This window comes from Biomphalaria glabrata, chromosome 8 (genome assembly GCF_947242115.1).
Source record: "Biomphalaria glabrata chromosome 8, xgBioGlab47.1, whole genome shotgun sequence".
In the NCBI taxonomy this organism is placed as follows: Eukaryota; Metazoa; Mollusca; class Gastropoda; family Planorbidae; genus Biomphalaria; species Biomphalaria glabrata.
This window is the reverse complement of record NC_074718.1, coordinates 2,991,857-3,014,893: the sequence shown is the minus strand read 5'-3', so window position 1 is coordinate 3,014,893 and position 23,037 is coordinate 2,991,857. Positions and strand designations below refer to the sequence as shown.

Sequence of the window (23,037 nt, the reverse complement as noted above, 5' to 3'; positions counted from 1 at the left end):
CTAAACTGTGTTCCGGAGAACCCTTGTGTTCCGCGAGGCCTTAACAGGTGTTCCACGAACTACTGAAATAATCAACTAGTAGGCCTAGGCGTGAATTAATTACTTAGTAAATGAAGAAAAACGGAAATGTATAACATGGCTATGATCGAGAGATTCTGACTAAATTGAAACGATATGAAGATCCATCATTAAATTTTCCCTGGTCGAGTTTCAAACAAGCTACCGTTATTTTTACCTGTTTTCTACAGATTATTTAAAACGCAGCATGATGTTCTCAATGTGTACTTGCCACTAAGTCTAAGAACAGGCTTGAGGCCACACCAGAGCTTAGAATTCATCTTACAAAGGTACAAAAAGTTAGAATCTTCAAGTATTCAATGTCATCAAAGTTAATCAACCTTATTTTCTCAGTTTTTTGTATGCATTTTATTATAGACCTAGTTATATAATCTAGGCATGCATGTTGAGATCTAACAGTGCTAAGTCACTGGTTTTCTTGTCTGATTCAAGCAACCCGTTACATGCTCTAATCAGTAATGTGAGATTAAACATTTAAAAAAAAGACAAATGACTATTCTTCAACTAAAATACAAACGTTTTTGAATTTGAATTGTATTTTATTTATATTTATCTTTTAGAATATTTTTTAGTATAAATTGTACAATCAGCAAAGATGCAGCCTTACATATAAGAGAATCTAGTTGGCTGAATAAAAGAAAGCACAAGCCATCAACTGATCCAGAAATACAGGAAAATTTGGAAAAGTACAGCACTGTAATATTTTATACAGAACTATTTTACAAATACAGAAATAACCTGATATCATTGTAGAAAATAATAACAATATTAAATAAGTCATGTGTCAGCAGACAAGGGAGATCATAAAGTTATGTATGAAAGCAGGTAATGAAGTATACAAGAGTTATCACACTTGAGATTTCAGTTTGGAACATGGAAATAGAGTGGAGAAAGAAAAAAATAAATTGATCTACAGTTGCAGAAAGCTGTAGTTGTACAATTCATCTGATATAAACATTTCACAAGTAAATTTTTTGTGAATCATAGGTCACAGCTGGGGCTGCGTAGCCACGGAAAATACTGCATTCCTCATAAATCTTCGGACTCATAGCACGCCTTATTTATAATGTTTTGTATGGTGTATTGCAGGGCCGGACTCAGATGATAGGAGGCTCTAGGCGAAATGAATTTGGTGGCGCCAAAGAAATAGAAAAAATGTTAACAAAAAAAGCGAAAAAATGAAAAATGATGCAATCTATAACCTAGTGTACTCCAGCAATAACAATGAGCACAGATTTGGCTTGAACTTCTCTAAAACAAAATTGTTTTGAGTCCTGTGCGATACCTCCACGGTTGGCTAGTTTGCCTATGCCTAAGGCCAGCCCTGTGTAATGTACGTATTGTAAGAAAATTTTCCTAAATGATAAAAAGATTATTAGTATTATTCTTGTATCCTACTGCACAAAAGTTGTGTTTGTTGTTATAAAAACAGAAAAAAAAAAAGTTCTGAACACATGATATCAATCACAACCTAATCAAATCACAACCTGAAACAAGTAACTGTCACAGCAAAATAACAGTATCAATGATATGAATGCCCCAGTGATGGAACTATAGACAATATTGACTAAGTCTAAAAACCTTGTTACTTTCATAGATTTTCTCTACTTTTCTATTAACTTCCTCTCCCGCAAAGAACAATCTACAATTTTCCAACTAAGAACAGGACACACACCACTATTAAATTACCACCTGAACAAAATAAACTCCACAAAACTCCCCCTTTGCAGACACTGGGCCCACCCCTTTGAAACCGTCAACCATATCCTCTTTGAATGCCCCTCCCTAATCCACCTTAGGCAGACCCTACTTCCTCTAAAGCCCAACATAACCAACACCCTGTACGGCAGTGCTGAACAACTGAAGAAAACAGCACGCTTTTTTTCCTGGGCACAGTCTGCAAAAGACCTCACAGATCAGCAGCAATAAAGCTGGCTAGAAGAAGAAGAATAGTAAATAGAAAACAATATTTTGAAGTATTCTTTCTAATAAAAGACTAACTACAACTATCTGTCTATCAATTCTAGTCCAAACAAGAAATCTTGACAAAAATGACCAAGTCGTGACTCTCAAACAATGCACTTGAAAACAAGAAAACTGCTAGAGGAAGATGAAACAACTCTCAACGAAATGTTTGTAAATCTGGAGGGCTATTAGCAAAGCTTCAAAATGTCAGGACTAGGATCAACTTTGCTAATCCAGGTGGATGATATTCTTTTGAGCAAGCAATTGTGTTTCTTGTTGTTAGGTGCACATCGAAAATAAACTATCTGAGAGCCACTAGAGGAGTCATATTAACAGAAAAAGTGTTCAATGTAGACCTGAAAGATATCATGTCATTTCTTGAACATTTACATGATCATTTCCCCTAGTTTTATGAGGCAAGAAAAACTAAAAGCATTTGTTTATAGTGGATACTGGTGATCTAATAGACTCGGTCTTTTTAGTCATTTCTCCATCTTATCTGTTTCTGCTAACTAATCATTTGTGACTCTGCTATAGGTGAGGATATAAAAAAAAACAACAACAATCAAACCATATAACAGCTGTGTTACGTTATGGAGAAATAAAATAGAATATAAATTCTAATTGAAAACTAGAAATAACGTGTTACATTCAAATAGGATCTCCTCAACAAACATCCTTTTAAAGCAAACATTTTTGCATGTATCATCTTCTAAGGAAATGAAGAACTTGAGAGCAATCACAATTTTCACAAGTTTCTTTACACCTGGTCCAATACTGATGACGTGAGCAGAAAAACAAATATCTTGTGTCACTATTAGTCAATATCAGTCAATCCTAGAATACTGAGAATGTTAGCAATAATCTAGACAGGAAATGGTTTGTGGTTTCATCACAAAATGCCATGATTGTCTTAAAAACATTAAAAAAAAACACACACAAAAAAAGACTTTCGTCAAAAAAAATTCTAAAGTAAAAAATAAACATAACTGGTTTACAAATAAAATTGTGCTATCATAATAATGAACTGGATAAATTAAGAAAATGAATTACACCACTCAAGTATTACCTAAAACATAAACATTCTCTGCATATCTTTCATAAGATTCTAAATTCTTTGCCATTCAATACAAAGTGAATATCCTCTAGGTTTGATCAGAACTTCCCTTTGCCAAAAAAGAGAACAATTAGCAAGCATCAAAAAAGGCAAAATATACATGTCAAAGTTGGTCTCCCTATTCACTTAAATTTGAGCAAGCTATCTTAATATTTTCAGACTTGAAGATGAAGTCTAGTGATTTACTATGTTTTCAAAATAGAAATCAACCATCTACATTGATCTAATATGTGTCTGTAGTTCTGTAAATACTTGGGGCTTAGGAAAACAACTGCAATACTTCAACAAACAAGTGCATGTAAAGATCTGGTGTTTTTAAGGATTCTCCTTACTGGAAGATGTTCCTCAGAAAAAGATCTCAAATGCCAAACTCCATGTACACAAGTGTGATCTGTAGAAGACCATCTACTAACTGACCAGTTCCTAACACAGAAAGTTTGTTGTAAATATGAAATACAATGAAAGCAATAAAAGTGTAGCGAAGAGTTATTTCCCATATGGCTGACATCTGACTCCAAAACTGAAATCATTGTCTCTGTGTGGATAAGTTGAGCACAAGTCCAATATAAAGTCATACAAGGTCTATTGTACAAAGGAATTTCTCGTTGAAATTATTTCAAGCATTTAATATTTGTAGTCATTCATTTCTGTCTTTACAAAGTCAGCAGCAGTGATTTCATGTAGGCAGCCGCTGCGAGGGCAGCGTAACAGGTCCACTCCTTCTTACTGCCATCCTCGTAGTCACACATACCTAGTGAGAAGGCAAGAGGTCAAAGGTTACAGTGGACTATTTCAATCGAACATATTAAACAATGATTGTATATTGCTTTTCAATTCACTCTTTTATCTAAAACAGAGTTATGGTTATAAAAGTTTAATGATCACTTTGTTAGCTTTAATTCATCCAATCTTAACATAACAATTTGAACATAACAATCTGAACATAACAATCTGAACATAGCATATTTCCTTGATCAACTCCAGACATGTTTTCCAGAAAAAAAACACCATTGTGTTCTGAGTATACATGTTATTGGCAAAGAGAGAAATGCAGGCATTCTATAGAATGCTAGGTGTTTCTTCTTAAATACTAATAAAAAAAATCAATATAATAATGTTCTAAGCAGTTGTCTTAACTCTTTCTCTCCTAACTGACGATACCAACATTTATTCCACCAGAATGTGGTAAATAATTATGAAGAGAAAGAGTTAAGTGACATAATGAAAAGGTAACATGTTTAACATGATAAATGAACTTTTTGTGTTTTCCAATATTATCATAACAATGGTAATGTCAAGTGGTTCCTTCTTAGTAGTCCTATTTGCCTTGATTACATTTTCTTTAGACATTCATACAACATCTTTTATATCTACTTTTTTCTTAGTACAATAGAGTTGTACAAAGCATGCACACTTAGACAGTCATAATTAACCATACTCCACACTTATAAGAACAAGACTAAATTACTTAAATTACTGCCGAATAAAAATATTCCGAGAAATGTATATTATTAATAAAATGCTTTAAATTATCATTTAACACTTTGCCTGAAGCGGTTGTAGTCACTCTAAAGAATGCCTAAGCAAAGTATGAAATGGAGAAATGATTTCTCACTTTGTCTGGATGTTTCAGGCATTCTATAGAAAGCTGGATTTCGCACTTATACTAATACTTACTAATTCTAGAAGAAGAGCATGTTTCTCAAAGTCTTTTTTAAGTTAATCTGTACATTATGGTTTAGTCTTTAGAAATGTATAACTCCTTAATTTTTTTAATCAGTTTTGGAGTGTCCTTAAATTTAGTGATTTCTTTAATTAGCCAACATATTTCCTTTTGATAAATCTTACTGTTGGCTAGGAATTGATGTGATTAAAAAAAAAAAATTTACATATTCAACGGGAAGGAAAGAGTATTAGAAAAAAACTATCAGAACAAAACAATTGAGCATAAAAAAATTACAATTGATGTAAATGGAGTGACCCCACTGGTTTTAAAACTTAAGGAGTATCCATAAGGAGCGTTGGTCCGACCACATACCAGACACAGAAATCTTAAAGCTGTCCAACATGCACAGTATCAATGTGACAGTAAAAAGGTCTCAACTTCGATGGGGGGGACATGTAGTCCCCATGCCAGACAATCGCCTTCCCAAGCGACTTCTGTACAGGGAGTTGTGCGCAGGAAAGTGCTCCAATGAAGGCCAATACAAGCGCTACAAAGACAATCTCAAGAACTCCTTCAGGGAATGCGATATCGACATCCATGTCTGAAAAGCACTAGCTCTCTATAGCTCCTCATGTTGAGAAGCTTGAGTTTCGGAGTCTCAATATTTGAAGCAATGAGAATGGCCATGGCGAAAGAGGACTGAACCAACAAAAAGCTGAGAGAAGAAGCAGGCCTATCTGCAACTGACCTAACCCACCCATGCCACATAAGTGGACGGCTTTTTAAAGCGAGGATTGGACTATACAGCCATCTTCGAGTCCATAGGAAATGAGAAATGTGCTCATCTTCGACCACGAAGGCTAAATATATTAAAACTTGAGCTGTAATTATATTCTTTTCTGAAGTAACATCTGTAATTGATAAGCTAAGATAAGACATTCCACCACACACACAATATAAACGTGTAAGTACCTAAGATCACCAGATAACTGTCACAGCGATTGCCTTCCACTGACTCCAAGACAAAGTCATGTTCTTGATGAAATGCCTTGATGCCATTCAGCTGGGCAAACTCCCTTCTCTGTGGCTCTGTCTTGGCTACTGATTGCCCACAGCCAACCACACCATACCTGGAAAATAGAGACATTTTTCTAACTGTAGAAGAATGAAATGAAATCTACTACGACTCAGATTAAACTGGATTTCAAAATACAACACAACAAAAATGATGCAATAATTTATATCTAAAAAAAAAGTATATGATTAAATTAGCAGCAATGTGATTTGTTTCTAATCACTAAAATAAACTGGTCTCACTTATTTGAACAAGAGGGCACAATAACAAAATGAGAAGATAAGCCACAGATCAATATTGAAGTCTTGACATTACAGTAGTGTGTTATATACATGTGTAACTATTTAAATTCTTAGTAAATATGAGAATCTATTTTTAGGATTATACAAGTGATGCTTTAATTTTTAATAAATTATACCGCTTTATTTAATATGTACTTGTAAAAATATTTATTTAAGCGAGTCGCAGCAAACATTTTTTTTTTAAATGGAAACAAATTAATTTTACATTATCAAGTAGCAAGAAAATACCACGCATTTGAACAATTTAAAAATAAAAAAAAAGTTTTGATTAAGACTAGAAATCAACTGTGCAGACGTGCCAAAACCAGTTCAGTCTAGTTTATGTAAAAGATGCAAGGTGGCTGAGTGGTAAAGCACTTGGCTTCTGAACCGTGGGTCCTGGCGAAGACTTGGAATTTTAATTTTGGGATCTTTGGGTGCCTCTGAGTTCATCCAGCTCTTATGGGTACCTGATATTAGTTGGGAAAAAGTAAAGGGGGTTGGTCGTTGTGCTGCCCACATGACACCCTCGTTAACTGGGCACAGAAACAGATAATCTTTACATCATCTGCCCAATAGATCCCAAGGTCTGAAGGGGGAAATAGCATATGTTAAGACTGAAATAAATAAAAAACTTTCTTATCTTATATAATACAGACGTTACTTCAAAAAAGAAGATGATTACGTCCTACGCATCATGCAAGGGAACAAAATCATGATTCCCAGTCTATTCACTAGTGCAAAGTCACATGTAGATGCAAGACACAACAACCAATCAACACCAAGTCATGGGCTCACCTGATATTGGTCTGACCCTCTTTATAATTTTTCACCGTGTAAGAAAGCGGCCTGGGGTGATCCACTTGGACGACTGAGCCATCGGATTTGGTCAGGAAAAGCTTATCCCTTTTGATCATAGGCCGGTGAAAGTGTGACTCTTGACCTCTGAGAATATCTTTTCCTTCCTCGATGAACTTCTCCCAAGTTTTCTGTGGGCTGATTGTAGACTCACTCTGAGAGATGAAATGAATTCAAGGCTCTAATTATACAAGAGTGAGACAGAATACAGACCATGTCCACCCAAGCTGCATGGAGAGGCCTGACCAAGATACTAACCCCAAAAACCCCACATTTACTGCAATGTGATAATAGAAAATTGATTATCTTCCTTCATAAGTCAAAAACCATAACACCCACAGTAATAATAATTTTATTTATATAGCACAGTCAATAAACATAATGCAGACTAATCTAAAAAGTTTTGAACACACAGGTCTTAATGTTCCTCTTGAATAGTTATATAGCAGTCAATAAACATAATGCAGACTAATCTAAAAAGTTTTGAACACACAGGTCTTAATGTTCCTCTTGAATAGTTATATAGCACAGTCAATAAACATAATGCAGACTAATCTAAAAAGTTTTGAACACACAGGTCTTATTGTTCCTCTTGAATAATTCCAATGAATTAATACAAATTCTATGGTACAGCTGATGTCCTCACTGAACTAAGTCGAGCAGTTCTAATTTAAACATATTTTCATTCCTGTCTATACCAAGTCATCAGCAGTTGTTTCATTGCAGTAGCCACTGACAGTGTAGCGTATCATGACATTTTCTTGTAGTACTAATGGGTATGACTTTAGATTACAAAATGACCATTAATTAAAGAGTTGACTTATTTCACAAAATAAAAACTTCTAAACAAACATTTCAACACTAACCTCTTTTTTTATTTTGTTGGCTGCATTGATGAGAGTTTTTTCTCGTGGTGAAAAGATTCTGGTAGAAAAATTGAAGCCGCCTGAGTTTGGCATTTTGTCAACCTTTGAAAAAAAAAAAAAAATTCTGTCAGTAAAATTGAACTGATTGACCTTTTGAACTTTTAACAGATCACATCTAACTTGATACATTCAGTCAATACAAAGGCAAAAAGAAAATCATTATCTAAGAGATGTTTATGTAAAAGATGTTGATGTAAGAGATGTTGATGTAAGAGATGTTTACGTAAAAGATGTTGATGTAAGAGATGTTGATGTAAGAGATGTTGATGTAAGAGATGTTGATGTAAGAGATGTTTATGTAAAAGATGTTGATGTAAGAGATGTTGATGTAAAAGATGTTTATGTAAAAGATGTTGATGTAAAAAATGTTGATGTAAAAGATGATGTAAAAGATGTTGATGTAAGAGATGTTGATGTAAGAGATGTTGATGTAAGAGATGTTTATGTAAAAGATGTTGATGTAAAAGATGTTTATGTAAAAGATGTTGATGTAAAAAATGTTGATGTAAAAGATGTTGACGTAAAAGATGTTTATGTAAGAGATGTTTATGTAAAAAATGTTTATGTAAAAGATGTTTATGTAAAAGATGTTGATGTAAGAGATGTTGATGTAAAAGATGTTGATGTAAGAGATGTTTATGTAAAAGATGTTTATGTAAAAGATGTTGATGTAAAAGATGTTGATGTAAGAGATGTTTATGTAAAAGATGTTGATGTAAGAGATGTTGATGTAAAAGATGTTATGTAAGAGATGTTTATGTAAAAGATGTTGATGTAAGAGATGTTGATGTAAGAGATGTTTATGTAAAAGATGTTGATGTAAGAGATGTTGATGTAAGAGATGTTGATGTAAGAGATGTTGATGTAAGAGATGTTGATGTAAAAGATGTTGATGTAAAAGATGTTGATGTAAGAGATGTTGATGTAAAAGATGTTGATGTAAAAGATGTTGATGTAAAAGATGTTGATGTAAGAGATGTTGATGTAAAAGATGTTGATGTAAAAGATGTTGATGTAAGAGATGTTGATGTAAGAGATGTTGATGTAAAAGATGTTGATGTAAAAGATGTTGATGGTGCCTGGTTGGAAAAGGTTGTTAGACAATTTAGCAAGCAAAACAGAACCCGTCATGTGCCTAAGGTCAGAGTTCATTGTACTGGCCAGAATAGAAGAGAGCCCTAACAAACATGTCACTATCCATTTCTCAAGGCGCTGTTTTACAGGGGACACCAAAACGTCTGATGAGTTAGAGAGAAGGAACATGGGGGGAGTTTCCCTGGAGTATTCGCCCCTTTTGTCTTGCCTCTAACTCAAGCAACTTGGTAGAAGAGCCATTGGTTGGATTCCCCTCAGTTGTCCAAACATGCTGATGGAAGAGAAGCAACAATGGGTCTGAGTTCCAAGAGTTTTCACTTCAACTCTTGGGACAAATTACAAAGAAGAAGAATGTCTTGGATGACAAACAGAATGACTAGTTTAACCCCTAAAACGCGTGTGGTGGTTTAGCCTCTAAACATCAGAATTGTAATTCCATTTTGTATGTACTCATTGTGAAACAACTCAGCACTTAAAGGGTTAACATGGATATGTGTGGCATGTGACGGTCTTTACAATGTATATTTCTACACGTCTACCAAAAAAGAATGTCACTACAATGTAGTGTATACAATTGTAAATGTACTATTGGAATAGCACAAGAACTGAAATAGAAATAGATTTAAAATAGATCTTTAAACACAAGAACATGGTTTAAAAAAAAACATGTTACACAACTAGAATGTTTTTGTTTGTTTTACATATTTCGGATGTTCCTTCAGAGTTGAAGATAGTTTACTTCCTAGTCCAAACTTCCCGCAGGACGACGGGGGATGGGAGCGGGCAGGGTTTGAACCCGGGACCATCGATAAATCCAAACAATAGTCCAGCCCGCAAACCCCACGACCAGGCAGCCACTGCACACTGGCGACGCCATCCATTTGTTCCCAGGCTTTATATTCTTTATCACTTTTAGTTTTGCGTTCGAAAAACTTTTTTTTACCTTTTTGTTTTTCGTATCTAGATGTGAATGTTTATGGCTAAGAATTATGCAGTTTCTAATAATTAAAATTAGATTCTGTGTCTGATTAGTTGTTTCACTACAAATGACTAGAGACTGTTGACCTACTTTTGAACAGTAAATATAAATGGCTCCAGAATCATCTGCAGGAGTGGAGACCACCACGTCCCCGAGCCTGACATGTTGAGTGTAGTCTGAGTAGTGAGGCACGGCTCCACCCACTCCAACCAGCAGGACATGCTGGATCTTGTTAAATGTACCTGCAACCAAGAGACAACATGAAATAATGGATGGGCTTCATGGTGGGATACAAACTTTAAAGATAATAGGAACAAGCACAAGGCATCAGGCTGTTTGGATTTTGTTCTAAATTTATTTTTTTTAGTTTGAGTTAAATTTTTTTTTTTAAATTCCAATTCAATCTTTTAGGATATTTTTGTACATCCCCCCCCCCCCCCCTCCCCAACAAACACACGCATTCACTCACAGCAGTGAAATAGAAAAGTAATGTATTTATTATCGAACAAATAATGTAATAAATCATTCATTTAAAAATCTATTTACATATCACTGTATTTTTATTGCACTAAATCAGAGTGTTCGGAAGGGGAAATTTTTTACACTATTCTTTTTAAGTTGTTGATCATGCTTTCACAATATTGAAGCAGTCAGTTGTCTTAATAAAATTGTCACTCTATGTTTAGTAAGTAAAAGTATAATTCCCCTTTCATACCTTGCTATCTATGTTTAGTATCAATATTGTTTTTTTTTTTAGCTGCCACCTAAGTGTATTATACTTACAATTTATGAAAATTAAAAGTAATAATGTTCATGATATTATTTGTTTTTGGTTTGTTTATGTTTTTTTCCAGAACTGACCTAATAACCGTGTGACAGTGTTTTCAGCAGCTATGATGTCTCCTTCAGCCTCCCCCATCTTGGCTAGTTTAGTGGAAACCACATGATGGTGACCAATCTTTCCAATGGTATACACCTGAGACTCACCTGGGGAAGAAAAAAAAAATAAGCAAATCATTCAACAACTTAGCTCATCACATAGGCCACGTGATGTTTTAACGTAAACAGATATAGCAAAAAATCACAGATAAACATTACAGGCTATTTAATGTGTCTTTATTTTAGTTAGCAAGATCTAAAAGGGAAACTTTACTTACTTTACTTATTTCTTTAATAATACTTAACTCTTTCTCTCCTAACTGACGATACCAGCGTTGATTCCACCAGAATGTGGTAAATAATTACGGAGAGAAAGAGTTAAGTTCATGATTTTTAACAATATTATACCATTGAGAAGATATTTTAAAAATGCCATTCAATAGCATAAGTTTTTTTTTATTTTTAATGAATAATTTTATATAATTTTAATGTTTACTTAATATAGTAAATACTAAATTAGATTTTTTAATTATACAATTTTGATAAGCATGAATAAATGAAATTGTTTCAAATAATCTGAAACCTGAACCTAGATATCAGATAAAGAAATACAACACTGTGGAGGTGATGAAAGCTGAGAACATTCTGGATTGAAATAAACATTTTGAAACAAATTATTTAGTTACAGAATTTACTTAAAAGTGTGTTTTAATTATAAACATTTCTTTTTTCTAAGTGTAGTGTCAAACTGAAATGTTTTCACTTTAGCTTTTTTGTCTTGGGAATTACTTCCCTTTTTTAAAAAAAAAAAAGTTAATCCCAAAAAATGACATCCCCTTACAAACTTAATGACAAAATCTTTTTTTCCCCTCCACATAAAAAGTTTGATTTGGTATACAAGTTATTCAAATAGAATAGTGTCTAAGACTATTTCAATTCTTATTAAGTTGCTTAAAATAAGAAAGTCCAGTTTCACAATCTGCACACCAAAGTCTCCTGTCACAGTGTTCAGTTTAAAAAATGTTTTTAATGAAAAAAAGATGTGTTGTTAATGTCTGTAAATAAAAGAACTTTCTTGCGTAAATAAAAGAACTTTCTTGCGTAAATAAAAGAACTTTCTTTAAAAAAAAAAAAAGACAAAATTGATATTGATTTCCTGCCATATGAATTTTAACACAATGAAATAATAGTGAGATGAAAGTTGATTCAGGAAAATGATAATGTCTAGAACAAAGTGTAGAAACAATTATAACAAAATATAACCCGAACTAAGGTGCTTTCACTATATCAAAAAAGATATTGACAATTATTATGAAATCATCTATGGGAAGGCGGTTTAAGAGTAAAAAAAAATAAAAAAATAGTTGGAACATTTTCTTAATTAGAACTTTAATCTACCTTACAGGTATTTTTATGTTATAATTCTATATTTCACATCAATATCAAAATGAGGAACTAAAAATAATGAACAGTACCTAGAATATATATAGAATATATGAGTAAAATATTCACAGTTACTATAAATGACAAAACCTCAGCACAGATGTATACAATCAGAAAAGGAAATCAATTAAATAGAAATATAGATTTTAAAAAACAAACGTTTAAAAATGTACCTACCCATTGCATTGTGACTACTGGCTGCAGTACAAAACAAATATAGACATTGATGTATAGGAACTTTAATGCCGTCTGTGTTTCAAGTTGTCATTAATTGTGACATTAAGAGAAATTAAAAATAAAGTTGTTCCTGATTCTGCTGCACGGTGACTATGTTGCAGTAAAGAATCTTTGTGGTAGTCAAGTATTAATTGTGACTATTGACTTAAGTTATGTGAGTTGAAACAGGCTTACATTAAAAAAAAAAACAAAAAAAACCAGGACATGTGTCATCTCAAGTAAGACGTACAGGTTAAACCAAAGAAAACATTTTTTTACTAGCCATTAAGCCAAACTTGGCAAAACTAGGCAGGCCTTAGAGTGGAACCCCCAGGGAACAAGACCCAGAGGAAGACCAAAAAGAACATGGCGATGCAGTGTATTTGAAGAAGCAGAGAAGACAGGGAAGAGCTGGGACACCATCAAAAAGCTAGCAAGAGACCGTGGAGAGTGGCGTGTTTTTGTCGAGGCCCTATGTTCCATGAGGAACTCAAAGGAGTGATGATGATGATGATGATGAAGCCAAACTTATGTCTTCAAAGTTAACAGCTGGTCTTTTTGAAATAACTCACATTGTGGACCAGAACTAGAATGTACACACACATTAATATATAGACCTATTACCTTCAGTTTTATACTTGACATAAGTTCTCTTATTCTCAATCATAGCGTCAACTGCCAGCTTCTCTTGGTACAGTCCAGTGATGATGCCAATGGTAGGCTGCTCTTTACTGGATAGAGTTGGCAAGTCTTGGACCAATAACACCTCTGCAGACAAGACACATACAATCTTCATTGATGTATAACTTGCAGATTAATTTACAGTGTTTCAAACTCTTAGTCCATGCTGCACCATATTTTTGAATAAAAGAATGGGCTATTTTAATTATGGCCACATATCAATGTCATCTTGATAATTTGATATCAATTTCATCTTTCAATCTTTAAAAAAAAAAAAGCACATAATTTTCATATAGATTATCATGAAATACTTAACTGAAAGTCCAATTTAGCAATAATTTCAACAAAAACTCTTAGCTTGCTTACTTTTAGCTATAACATAATACTAAAGCCTTGGCATTAATTAGATCAAGTGATCTAGATTGCAATTATTACATGTTCCCTCCTGGCTGCCTGGTCATATGGTATGGGCTTAGTACTGTCATCATAATTCTCCCAAGATGAGCCCAAACTGCTGCCATTCCCTGCTAGGACATAATCTTTAATTCGAAAGGAATATCCAAAACTTGTGAACAAACTCTACCCTTATATCATTACTGACAGTGTGATTCTTTACTATTGAGGAGAGAGAATGTAGAAAGAAATGCTTTACAGAGAGAAAAACTATAGAACAGGCAAAATCTATACAATTGTGCCCCAGACATTCATTCAGTTTTTCCATGTTTGACTGTCTCCTCATTTGTCTGCATTCATTCAGACTTACCATGTTTGACTGTCTCCTCATTTGTCTGCATTCATTCAGACTTACCATGTTTGACTGTCTCCTCATTTGTCTGCATTCATTCGGACTTACCATGTTTGACTGTCTCCTCATTTGTCTGCATTCTCAACCAAATCCCTTTCTCCACTTCCTTGATCAGACCTTTCTTCTCCAGGTCTTTCAACATGACCACAGCTGTGATACTATCATTTTTTTTCACTTTGGCTGTTCTATTCATTATATAGAAATAAAGGTCAGGATTAAATTAAATGATATATTAGAATAAATATATTTGATAAAAATCTAAATACATCATAAAATGAAAAAATATCCTGTAATCATATATTATTATTATAGCTCGTCCATCGTGGTTCAATGAGGAATACTTTGTCATCCATGGGGCTGAGGGCTTTGCACTGGGGTTTTATGCCTCCTCATGAGGCTGGTGAGACCTATTTGAGCCCGGAATGTTCGGCTGCACACTGGCAGGTTATTCCAGCTGGAGCTAGTGTCATTGGCCTTGCTTTTCTTCTCTGGCGTTTTTCTTCTGCAGTGTTGTTCTCTTTTCCTCAGCAACATGTGCATCAGCTTTCACAGCGCAACGCCATGATGCTCTGTCCTGTGCCTCTGTCTCCCAGGTGGCTGGGTCTATGCTGAACGCCTTCAGAGAAGCTTTGAGGGTGTCCCTGAAGTGCTTTCTTTGACCACCTTGCGAGCGCTTTCCTTCGCTTAGTTGGCCATACAAGAGTCATTTAGGGATGTGGTGGTCTTCCATTCTGCAGACGTGTCCTGCCCATCGCAGCTGGGACTGCATCAGGATTGTGTGGATGCTTTGCAGACCACTCTTCGAAGGACTTCAGTATCTGGTATTTTGTCTTACCATTATTTTTTTTACTGAATGTCAAATGGCAATCACATATGCTAAATAACTGTTAGCCTATTATTAAACTGGGATACACAAATTATAATGTAGTGAATGGATTGTAGGCTGTCATCCAGATTGAATAGGCTAGATGGTCATATGGCATGTGCTTCCTCCTATCTTCACAATGATTTCTGAGTTCAAATTCTTTCTGATGACCTCCCCTGATTTCTTGCAAGAGCTTTGGGCTAGATCATAATAATCTTCATTCCTGAATAAAAATATCTGCAACTTGTTAAAATCTTTTTTTTTTTTTTTTTTTTATTATTCACACACACCATAGTGATGAAATTTTAAAGAAAATTCTTTTAAATCATAAAAAGGATAGCTAAAAATTTCCAGAAAGTCTTGAACTCACTTAAAAAGTTTGTCTGTGGACATATTGTTGGGGTAAGCATCTTCCAGTATCTGCAACATTTTTTGTTTCTTGGCCAGCCAGAGGAGGGAGAGTTTGATTTTATTTCGCTTACTTTCTCTGTGAAAATCTTTCTCATCTAGAGATTAAAAAATGAACAAAAACGTTAAGATAATATTTTACTACACTAGTTATTGTTCTTGGGTAGAATAGTCAATATTGATTTTTTTTATTTGACTTTAAAATGTTTAACACAAGTTAAAGTTAATATTGATAAGAAGATTGAAATCAATAGATAATTAACTTAATCATATATATAATAATCTCTTGAAAACTTAAGAGACAGCTATTTTTTTTAAAAACACTACAAGGAATAAGGAAATTAAATTGATTAACTACTCAATGTGTACATTAACTAACACACAAAAAATTTGAACAAATATTAACAAAAAATGTGTACAGATATTAACATTAACACACCTTTTTGTAAGATAAACATTTGAAAAAAAAAAAAAAGAACTGAACAAGTTTTCTTCACTTCTTGTATTACTAGAGCTAATTATGAACCATTTAAAAGTCAGGGAATTGACTATAAACTAATGACATAGAAAAAACAGCATGCTGTCCTCAGTAAAAAAAAATTGAGTCTAGAAATAGAGCAAGAGTGACAGTGTACAGTTTAGACTTTGTTTCTATGCATGCACTGCAGATTTCAAACTAGTTTTGTAAAGCATGCTTCATTTTACTGGATTCCATGACACAATTCCATGACACACTTCAATCTTCCTGCATGCCACTTACCATCATCTTCAACATACACACAATAAGAAAAAAAAAAAAAAAACGTTCTCATTAGACGAATGAGCTTGTAAGTACACTCACACAATGAAATTGATCTAATAGAAAGACAAATAATTTGAATACGTTTATACAATGTCTATTACATTTAGATTTGTTTTTCTTTTTTTTAAAATGCTGTCTATAAGAGGCTTCTATTGAATTAGCAGTAAAAAAAAAACAAGTTAATTCTTGAATGAAAACCAGAATAACTAGTTAAACATGAATATCTGTGAGGTGTAAGAGTCTTTATTTTCATTTATACAAATCCCCCCCCCCCCCAACAAAGTACCGTCTTTAAAATATAGCATATAATATAGTACATGAAACTGTAAAAGTACAAATAGATAACTTTCACAAAATCACTAGAACTGAAATGTAGTGAAGTAGTATAGCTTTATAAACTCAAGAACATTAATAATTACAAACACAAAATTGTCAGAAGAATCAAATCTACCGATCTCAGTGAATGACCAATGTATATATCAGTGGTCTTCAACGGGGGCGATATCGCCCCCATGGGGGCGTTTTCGAGATTTTGGGGGGCGCTGAGAGCCAAAGGGGCGGTAGGAGGCGCTGGGCACAAAATGAGGTGGTAAGGGGGCGCTGGGCATAAAGGTGGAAAGAAGAAACTAAAGGTGCTCTGAAACAAAACAAATTTAAACATTCTTCAACATTAAAGCTGGGAAACTAAATATAGACAAATTATAGCTAACTTGCTACTAATTTAAGAACAGAAACAGTGTTAGAAATTGAGTTCGGTAATCCCATTTTCTATTTTAAAATTCTTACTCTTATGCTATCATTGTATAGTATTTATTGTCCTTGGATCTCGCGCGTATAAACGTTTAAGATTTGATAAACAAAGTAGGTAATACGCCTTTTAGATTATAGTTTATTTTATCTACATATGTTAATATATTGATATGTAAATGTTAATTGCAAAAAACATTAAAGGTAACATTTCAAAGAATATTTTAACTTTTTAAAAACAAAAAAACATTGCTAAAATGTTGTTACGAAAACTCACTGGTATGTCATGTAATATTTCCTTGAGCTTTAGTGGATTGCCACTAGAAAAAAAGTAAGTTCTAATTTGATGGCATTTTAAAATGAGGTTATGAAACCATGTCCGCTTCACGAACATATAGCGATTTCCAAAAATAATTTAAGAATATTCATGAACAATTATAAAAATCTACAATTAAAACAATATTAAAAACAAAAAAAACGGCAAAGCAGGATATGTTTTAATGGCTTCTTAGAAAAATGCATATTTTTTTTTAAATACTTGTGATATTGTTGAAAAATTGATTAAAACTAAATTTATTTTAAAACATATATAACACAAAAAGACTTTTTTTCTGTTAGAGATGAAATATTATTTCAAAATTGTCTTGTTATGTAGCTTATGAGGACATATAGGAAACCATCAGTGGTTGGACGCTACAATGACTTCATAAGTAATATAGAATAAAGGACAAATCTATTCACTATTCACATTGTGAGTTATGATACACAAGAAAAGTTTAGCCCGCAATTTCATTTCTATTTGAATCTAATTATAAAACTGTAAATAAAATACAAACCCATGCCAAAAATAAGTGCATCTTTCAACAGTTTTGTGAAACAAATGATGAAAAAAGGTGTTAGACTCTTGTTGTAAACTGAAGTTCACTGGATTTCGAAAGGGATTTGTTAATTGTTATGTCTCGTTTTTTTTTAACTCTTAAATAATTTTTGTTTTTGAGAAACGGGAAGATTCAACGGTTGGCGATGACTTAAAGAAGGCTAAAAAGATGTTTTACATGGTAGGCATCTAACACAAATGAATGAAACGAACCTCCGACTGCTAGGAAAGAGATTGACTTTTATTGAAAATAGCATTTTCTCTTTTATCGAGATATTAAATCTATTTTAAAGGGTTTTACAATCTCACATAACTTGTTTGTTGACAAATGAATTACTGCCCAAGGACACCGATATCTATGCAATTCACATAATAATGCTCTATGAAGAAATTAAGATTCGCTTCTAAAATTTAAAATATGTATATTTAAATGACAATTATTAAACATCTGTTACTGATGTTTTAATTGAGTTGCATGAAAAAATAGATTTACAAAACTATGTCTTCAGTAAAAAGAATGTAAACATAGGAGGCACACAGTGACAAGGTTCCCATTAGCTTAATTTCTTTTTGTAGTGAATTCAGCAATAATAATATTTATATTAAAAAATAAAACTAAATTAAACCAAAAAAAACAGTAGGCCCTAATATTCAAAACTTCAAACGGAGACTATTCTTAGGATTTGAAAGAAAGTCTTTGCAATTAATTTTTGTGTGTAATCACACTGAAAATTATTTGACATAATTTTTTGTATAATGATAATATTGTCTGTTTTTGCCTTTAATTCCGAAGATTACGGCTGAGTCCAGTGTTTCACATAACTACGCAAACCCAACTGCGACCTACATATTTTCCCGAATTTTATGCAGACAAAGCCGATGTATGCTGGTGTTCTATTTAAGTTTTCTTTCCGTCTTTTGTGCCTGTCTTCAATAATGGCTTTTTTTTGAGTATCAAATGTTTGTCCCGCAGTTTTTGTAAGAGCTCTCGAACTGTTTCTCTCAGAGGCTATCTGCTGCCAGAGAATGCTGCCAGGTACTTTTCTCTATGCCAGTGAGAGCGAAATGGCGCCTGAATAAATCTTTATAGCGCTCACAGGGGAGGGGGCACCTCTGTAACTCAGTTCTTCTTAAGGCTCGTCAGTCATAGGCCAAGGAGTTCACAACAATCGCCTTTGGCATGCGGTCGTCTCCCAAGCGGGATAAGTGTTATTGACAGCATCAAAATTAATAAATAGATGATATTTTGTTCAAATTGGCCTTCTCACGCTTCTTTATAAGTGTTTTTCTTAGAGGGGGGCACTGGTGGATTTTTTTAAAGAAAAAAATCGAAAAGGGGGCGGTAGGCCAAAATAGATTGAAGACCACTGGTATATATGGTTATAAAAAGGATCAAATGATTAACTATTGTATAGCCTCTAGAGATGAAAGAACAGTCCTGCCTATCCTATTTCAGCCTGGAAATGTTGAGTCCAAATGAACTGAGCCTCTAAGTCTTCATTCTACACTGAGGATAAGAGTTTAAGGGGGTCAGATAGTATCTCATCAAGTGCCTGATATGGCCCATGTGCTGTAGTTAGGCATTACTGCTTTATATATAAAGTAATGAAACTCAAGAAACTGACTCATCTTACCCATACAAATAACTGTTTTTCTTAAAGATAGCCTGACTTATTTCAATCTTGACAGAATTAAATTAAATTAGCTGTATAATCTTACCAATTATTTCAGCAAACTCCCAGTGCCCTTTAGTGGCACGACTGGTGGCCACTGCCATGCTGTTCACTTTGAACTGACGATTGGCAGGAACATCCCAGCAGAGAAATCTGGCATGCCCGTACTTGGCTCCTTTACCCACCTCCACTTTGTTGTTCGCCCAGGACAGCCAGAAGTAATGAAAATCTGGGAAGACATATACATTCAAATATTAACTGAATGAACTCAATGAGAAACTAAAAACAGATGGACAGGAGAAAGATAGGATCACAGAGGAATATGGATAGGTACATTAAACGGCCAAAGAGAAATTATAATCATATTCTAAATTATTTTAATTTCCAACTTTAAAAAAATACAGGTTTATTAAGACAGAAAGAAGTACATGATTTGTATACTTAATCATTGTTATGGATAATGGATATGATGGGCAGTATCTGTTCTGTTGTTGTTCTTCTGTTTGTAAGTCCAAGACAATGTGTTCACAAAATGTTAGAGATTTGTTTTGTGTAGTCCTTCAGTGTATTATAAAGCCATACTATGCAGACATGGTTTTATACTCTATCTTATCTTATATAATACAGACGTTACTTCAAAAAAGAAGATGATTACGTCCTACGCTATTGTTGTGTTATGTTCATAATAATCATATAAGTGATATACATTCTTATGTAATATCTATATAGTAGAACATTTAAACAAGGTGTGTTTTGTGTAGTCCTTCAGTGTATTATAAAGCCATACTATACAGACATGGTTTTATACTCTATTGTTGTGTTATGTTCATAATAATCATATAAGTGATATACATTCTTATGTAATATCTATATAGTAGAACATTTAAACAAGGTGAAAGAAACAGTATAATGCTTACTTACTGAGCTTAAGATACTGCATTCAGGTTTCAACAATAATTTAACTAAAGATTTAAGGATACTTCTGATACCACATAAGCTGAAATGGGTAGCCAACCAGTGAGGAAAGACCAATAATAGGTCTGGAAGGAAACTTTCCTTTTTTTGTGTGTTTGTTTCAGAATAACAACTTTGATTGTTCAGTTAGAAATGAAGATGTAATATAAAATGTTTAGAGTTTGATGTTTATTTATATAAAGAATGTAATTAAGTGTTCAATAAAAGCACAGAAAAATAACTAAAATATCATAAGTTTGACAGAAGAAGAGAAAAAGATGTGATTAAGTGTTTCAGCGTTTGGTACACCATAAACAGCTCAAGTATACAAGAGCTAGACACTGGAAATCGAGCTTTAAAATATTTAGAATTAAACTAAATTGAAATGAGAATCTAGCTATAGCTTTAGATAAACTACTGACCTTGAAGTCTTACAGAAATCTTAACAATGTTTTCCTGGAATTATTGTAAAATTTAAATGACATACCCTCTTACCTGATTCACTTAACAAGTTGATAGTTTTGGCTTCCGACTTGACTGGTCCCAAAGAGCCATCTCGGATAAAAGATTTAGAATTGTCCTCAGCTCCAAGACATATTTCATAAGCCTTGCGCTCAACTGATCCATAGATAGCGCACAGGGCAATCTGGGCATCACATTTAGCCTTGATCTTAAAGGTCAGGAAAGTTTTATTGTCGACAGATACTTCAGGCACAAAGCGGTAAGTGTAGGAGTCTGGAGTAAACACTGAGACAAAGCTTTCTGTAGGAGATGAAGAAAAAGTTGGAGGTGTTATTGAAGTTTTCATGCTGAAATCTAATGTAAAAGCATACATGTTAACAGGATTGGGGTGAAGCTTTTTTGGCACAAGAGGTTCTGGCATGTAAAAATACAAACTATAAAAGGTCGAAATCCTACCAGAAACTTGAGAAGCTAGAAGTTGAATAGCTATAATAATTGTCAACTATTCACATAATGAAAAGAGCTGAATGATCAAAACAAATTAGAGGCGCTTTAAAAAGTTTAGGATTAGGCCTTGGTGGCAGAGTGGTAAAGCACTTGGTTTCCAAGCCATGAGATCTTCAGTTTAATTCTCTGTGAAGACTGGGATTTTTAACTTGTGGATTTTTAAGATGAGCCTGAGTCCACTTTAAGATGAGCCACCCAACTCTAAAAGATTTCCGAGTTATGTTGGAGAATTAAAAGAGGTTGGTTGATATGCTGTCTACATCTTAAACCTTTGCCACAGAAACAAATGAGCTTTACATTATTTGCCATCATAAATTGCTGGGCCTGACAGGGGAACATTTGCTGAGTTTTATTAATAAAAAGATAAAGTGAAAAAAGAATTTAGAATTGTGTAGGTTGTAAGGAGTGGGTGTAGGAGGAGATAACATAATTAGAAAATTAAGCTCATCTGTATAACCATCCTGTTATACTGCTGTAACCATTTTCAAAATTAAAATGAGATGCATTTGAATTAAGAAGGCTAAAGCATAACTCTGTGAAGATGAGTCTATGAATCCAGAATGGCAAAACATGTACACTGGCTTAGTGAAAGCAAATAGGTCAAAACTAAGCTTTGCTTAATTTTCAAATAACTTAAGATTTGATATAAAAAAAAAAAAGAAGACTTTATGCTGCTCTGTACACAACACAATGCAGTGCTCTGACGGAGTGAAAAACAAGAGTGAAAAACAGAGTGAATAACAAGAGTGAAAAACAAGAGTGAATAACAAGAGTGAATAACAAGAGTCTTCTTTTTTTTCTTCATCGTTCTCATTGTTATGTTGGAGTGTTCATATGACTAGACCAATACATGAGATGAACTGCGCAGTGGTTTCCAAATCAGGGAGCTCTCCATATAGTTTTCTTTCTATTGGGGTGATTTGGGGCCAATGTCTTATACGGGCCTCTTGGTAGAGAGAGCAGTTTTGGAGGACGTGGTCGGCATTTTCTGGTGATACTCCACATGGGCAGATTTCACTGGTTCCAATTTTGAGCTTCCGGAACATGTGTTGTCGCATTCTGTTGTGTCCGGTCCTGAGTCGAAAGATTAGACGCTGGTCTTGTCGGGATAGCTTATAGTAAGCATCATCTTTCTTGTGATTTGGATGGGAGCTCGTCCATTTCTCATTTATTTTATCTACAATTAATTTCTTCATTTCTTCTGGATAGAGAGCAGAGTTTACTTGTGAGTTTGTTCTCCCACTCTTGGCGAGTGTGTCAGCCTTCTCATTTCCTGCTAGTTGTATGTGAGCTGGTATCCATTGAATGACAGTTTTTTTGCTGTTGTGGTTGAGCTTTGTGAGTGCTGTTCTGAGGTTTTTAATATAAGGGGAATCAGAGTTTTGCAGGCTTTGGAGGGTTGTTTTTGCGTCTGTTAGAAAGACAATCTGACTGTGAGGGGAACTTGGATGATTTGCTAGCATGGTAGCAGCTAGTGCTAGTGCTTCCCTTTCTGCTCTGTGACTGTCAGAGAGCTCTCCAGTTGCAAAGGATTTTTCTAGTTTTCCTCCATCTGGCCATTCGATAAGTATTCCAGCTCCTCCATTTGTGGTGGCTTTAACATAACAAGAGTGAAAAACAAGAGTGAAAAACAAGAGTGAAAAACAAGAGTGAAAAACAAGAGTGAAAAACAAGAGTG

At 34.0% G+C, this 23,037-nt stretch overlaps 1 protein-coding gene across 3 annotated transcripts in view; it reads right to left on the bottom strand.

Annotated features, from left to right (window-relative positions):
- Positions 1 to 596: 596 nt before the first annotated feature.
- LOC106067883 (uncharacterized) overlaps positions 597 to 23,037 on the bottom strand; it is a 54,190-nt gene continuing 31,749 nt past the window's right edge. For 2 of the 3 annotated variants that reach the window (XM_056038016.1, XM_056038017.1), the window contains exons 7-18: positions 20,886 to 21,152; positions 19,483 to 19,665; positions 15,300 to 15,435; positions 14,113 to 14,249; positions 13,203 to 13,346; positions 12,540 to 12,560; positions 10,902 to 11,027; positions 10,131 to 10,282; positions 7,907 to 8,008; positions 6,981 to 7,195; positions 5,799 to 5,956; positions 597 to 3,911 (exon numbers count right to left, since the gene is read on the bottom strand). In XM_056038016.1, coding sequence (XP_055893991.1) covers positions 3,814 to 3,911; positions 5,799 to 5,956; positions 6,981 to 7,195; positions 7,907 to 8,008; positions 10,131 to 10,282; positions 10,902 to 11,027; positions 12,540 to 12,560; positions 13,203 to 13,346; positions 14,113 to 14,249; positions 15,300 to 15,435; positions 19,483 to 19,665; positions 20,886 to 21,152 — 1,739 coding nt within the window. In that variant the 3' untranslated portion in view covers positions 597 to 3,813. The remainder of the gene's footprint in view (positions 3,912 to 5,798; positions 5,957 to 6,980; positions 7,196 to 7,906; positions 8,009 to 10,130; positions 10,283 to 10,901; positions 11,028 to 12,539; positions 12,561 to 13,202; positions 13,347 to 14,112; positions 14,250 to 15,299; positions 15,436 to 19,482; positions 19,666 to 20,885; positions 21,153 to 23,037) is intronic. The other variant, XM_056038018.1, reaches the window with a different exon arrangement.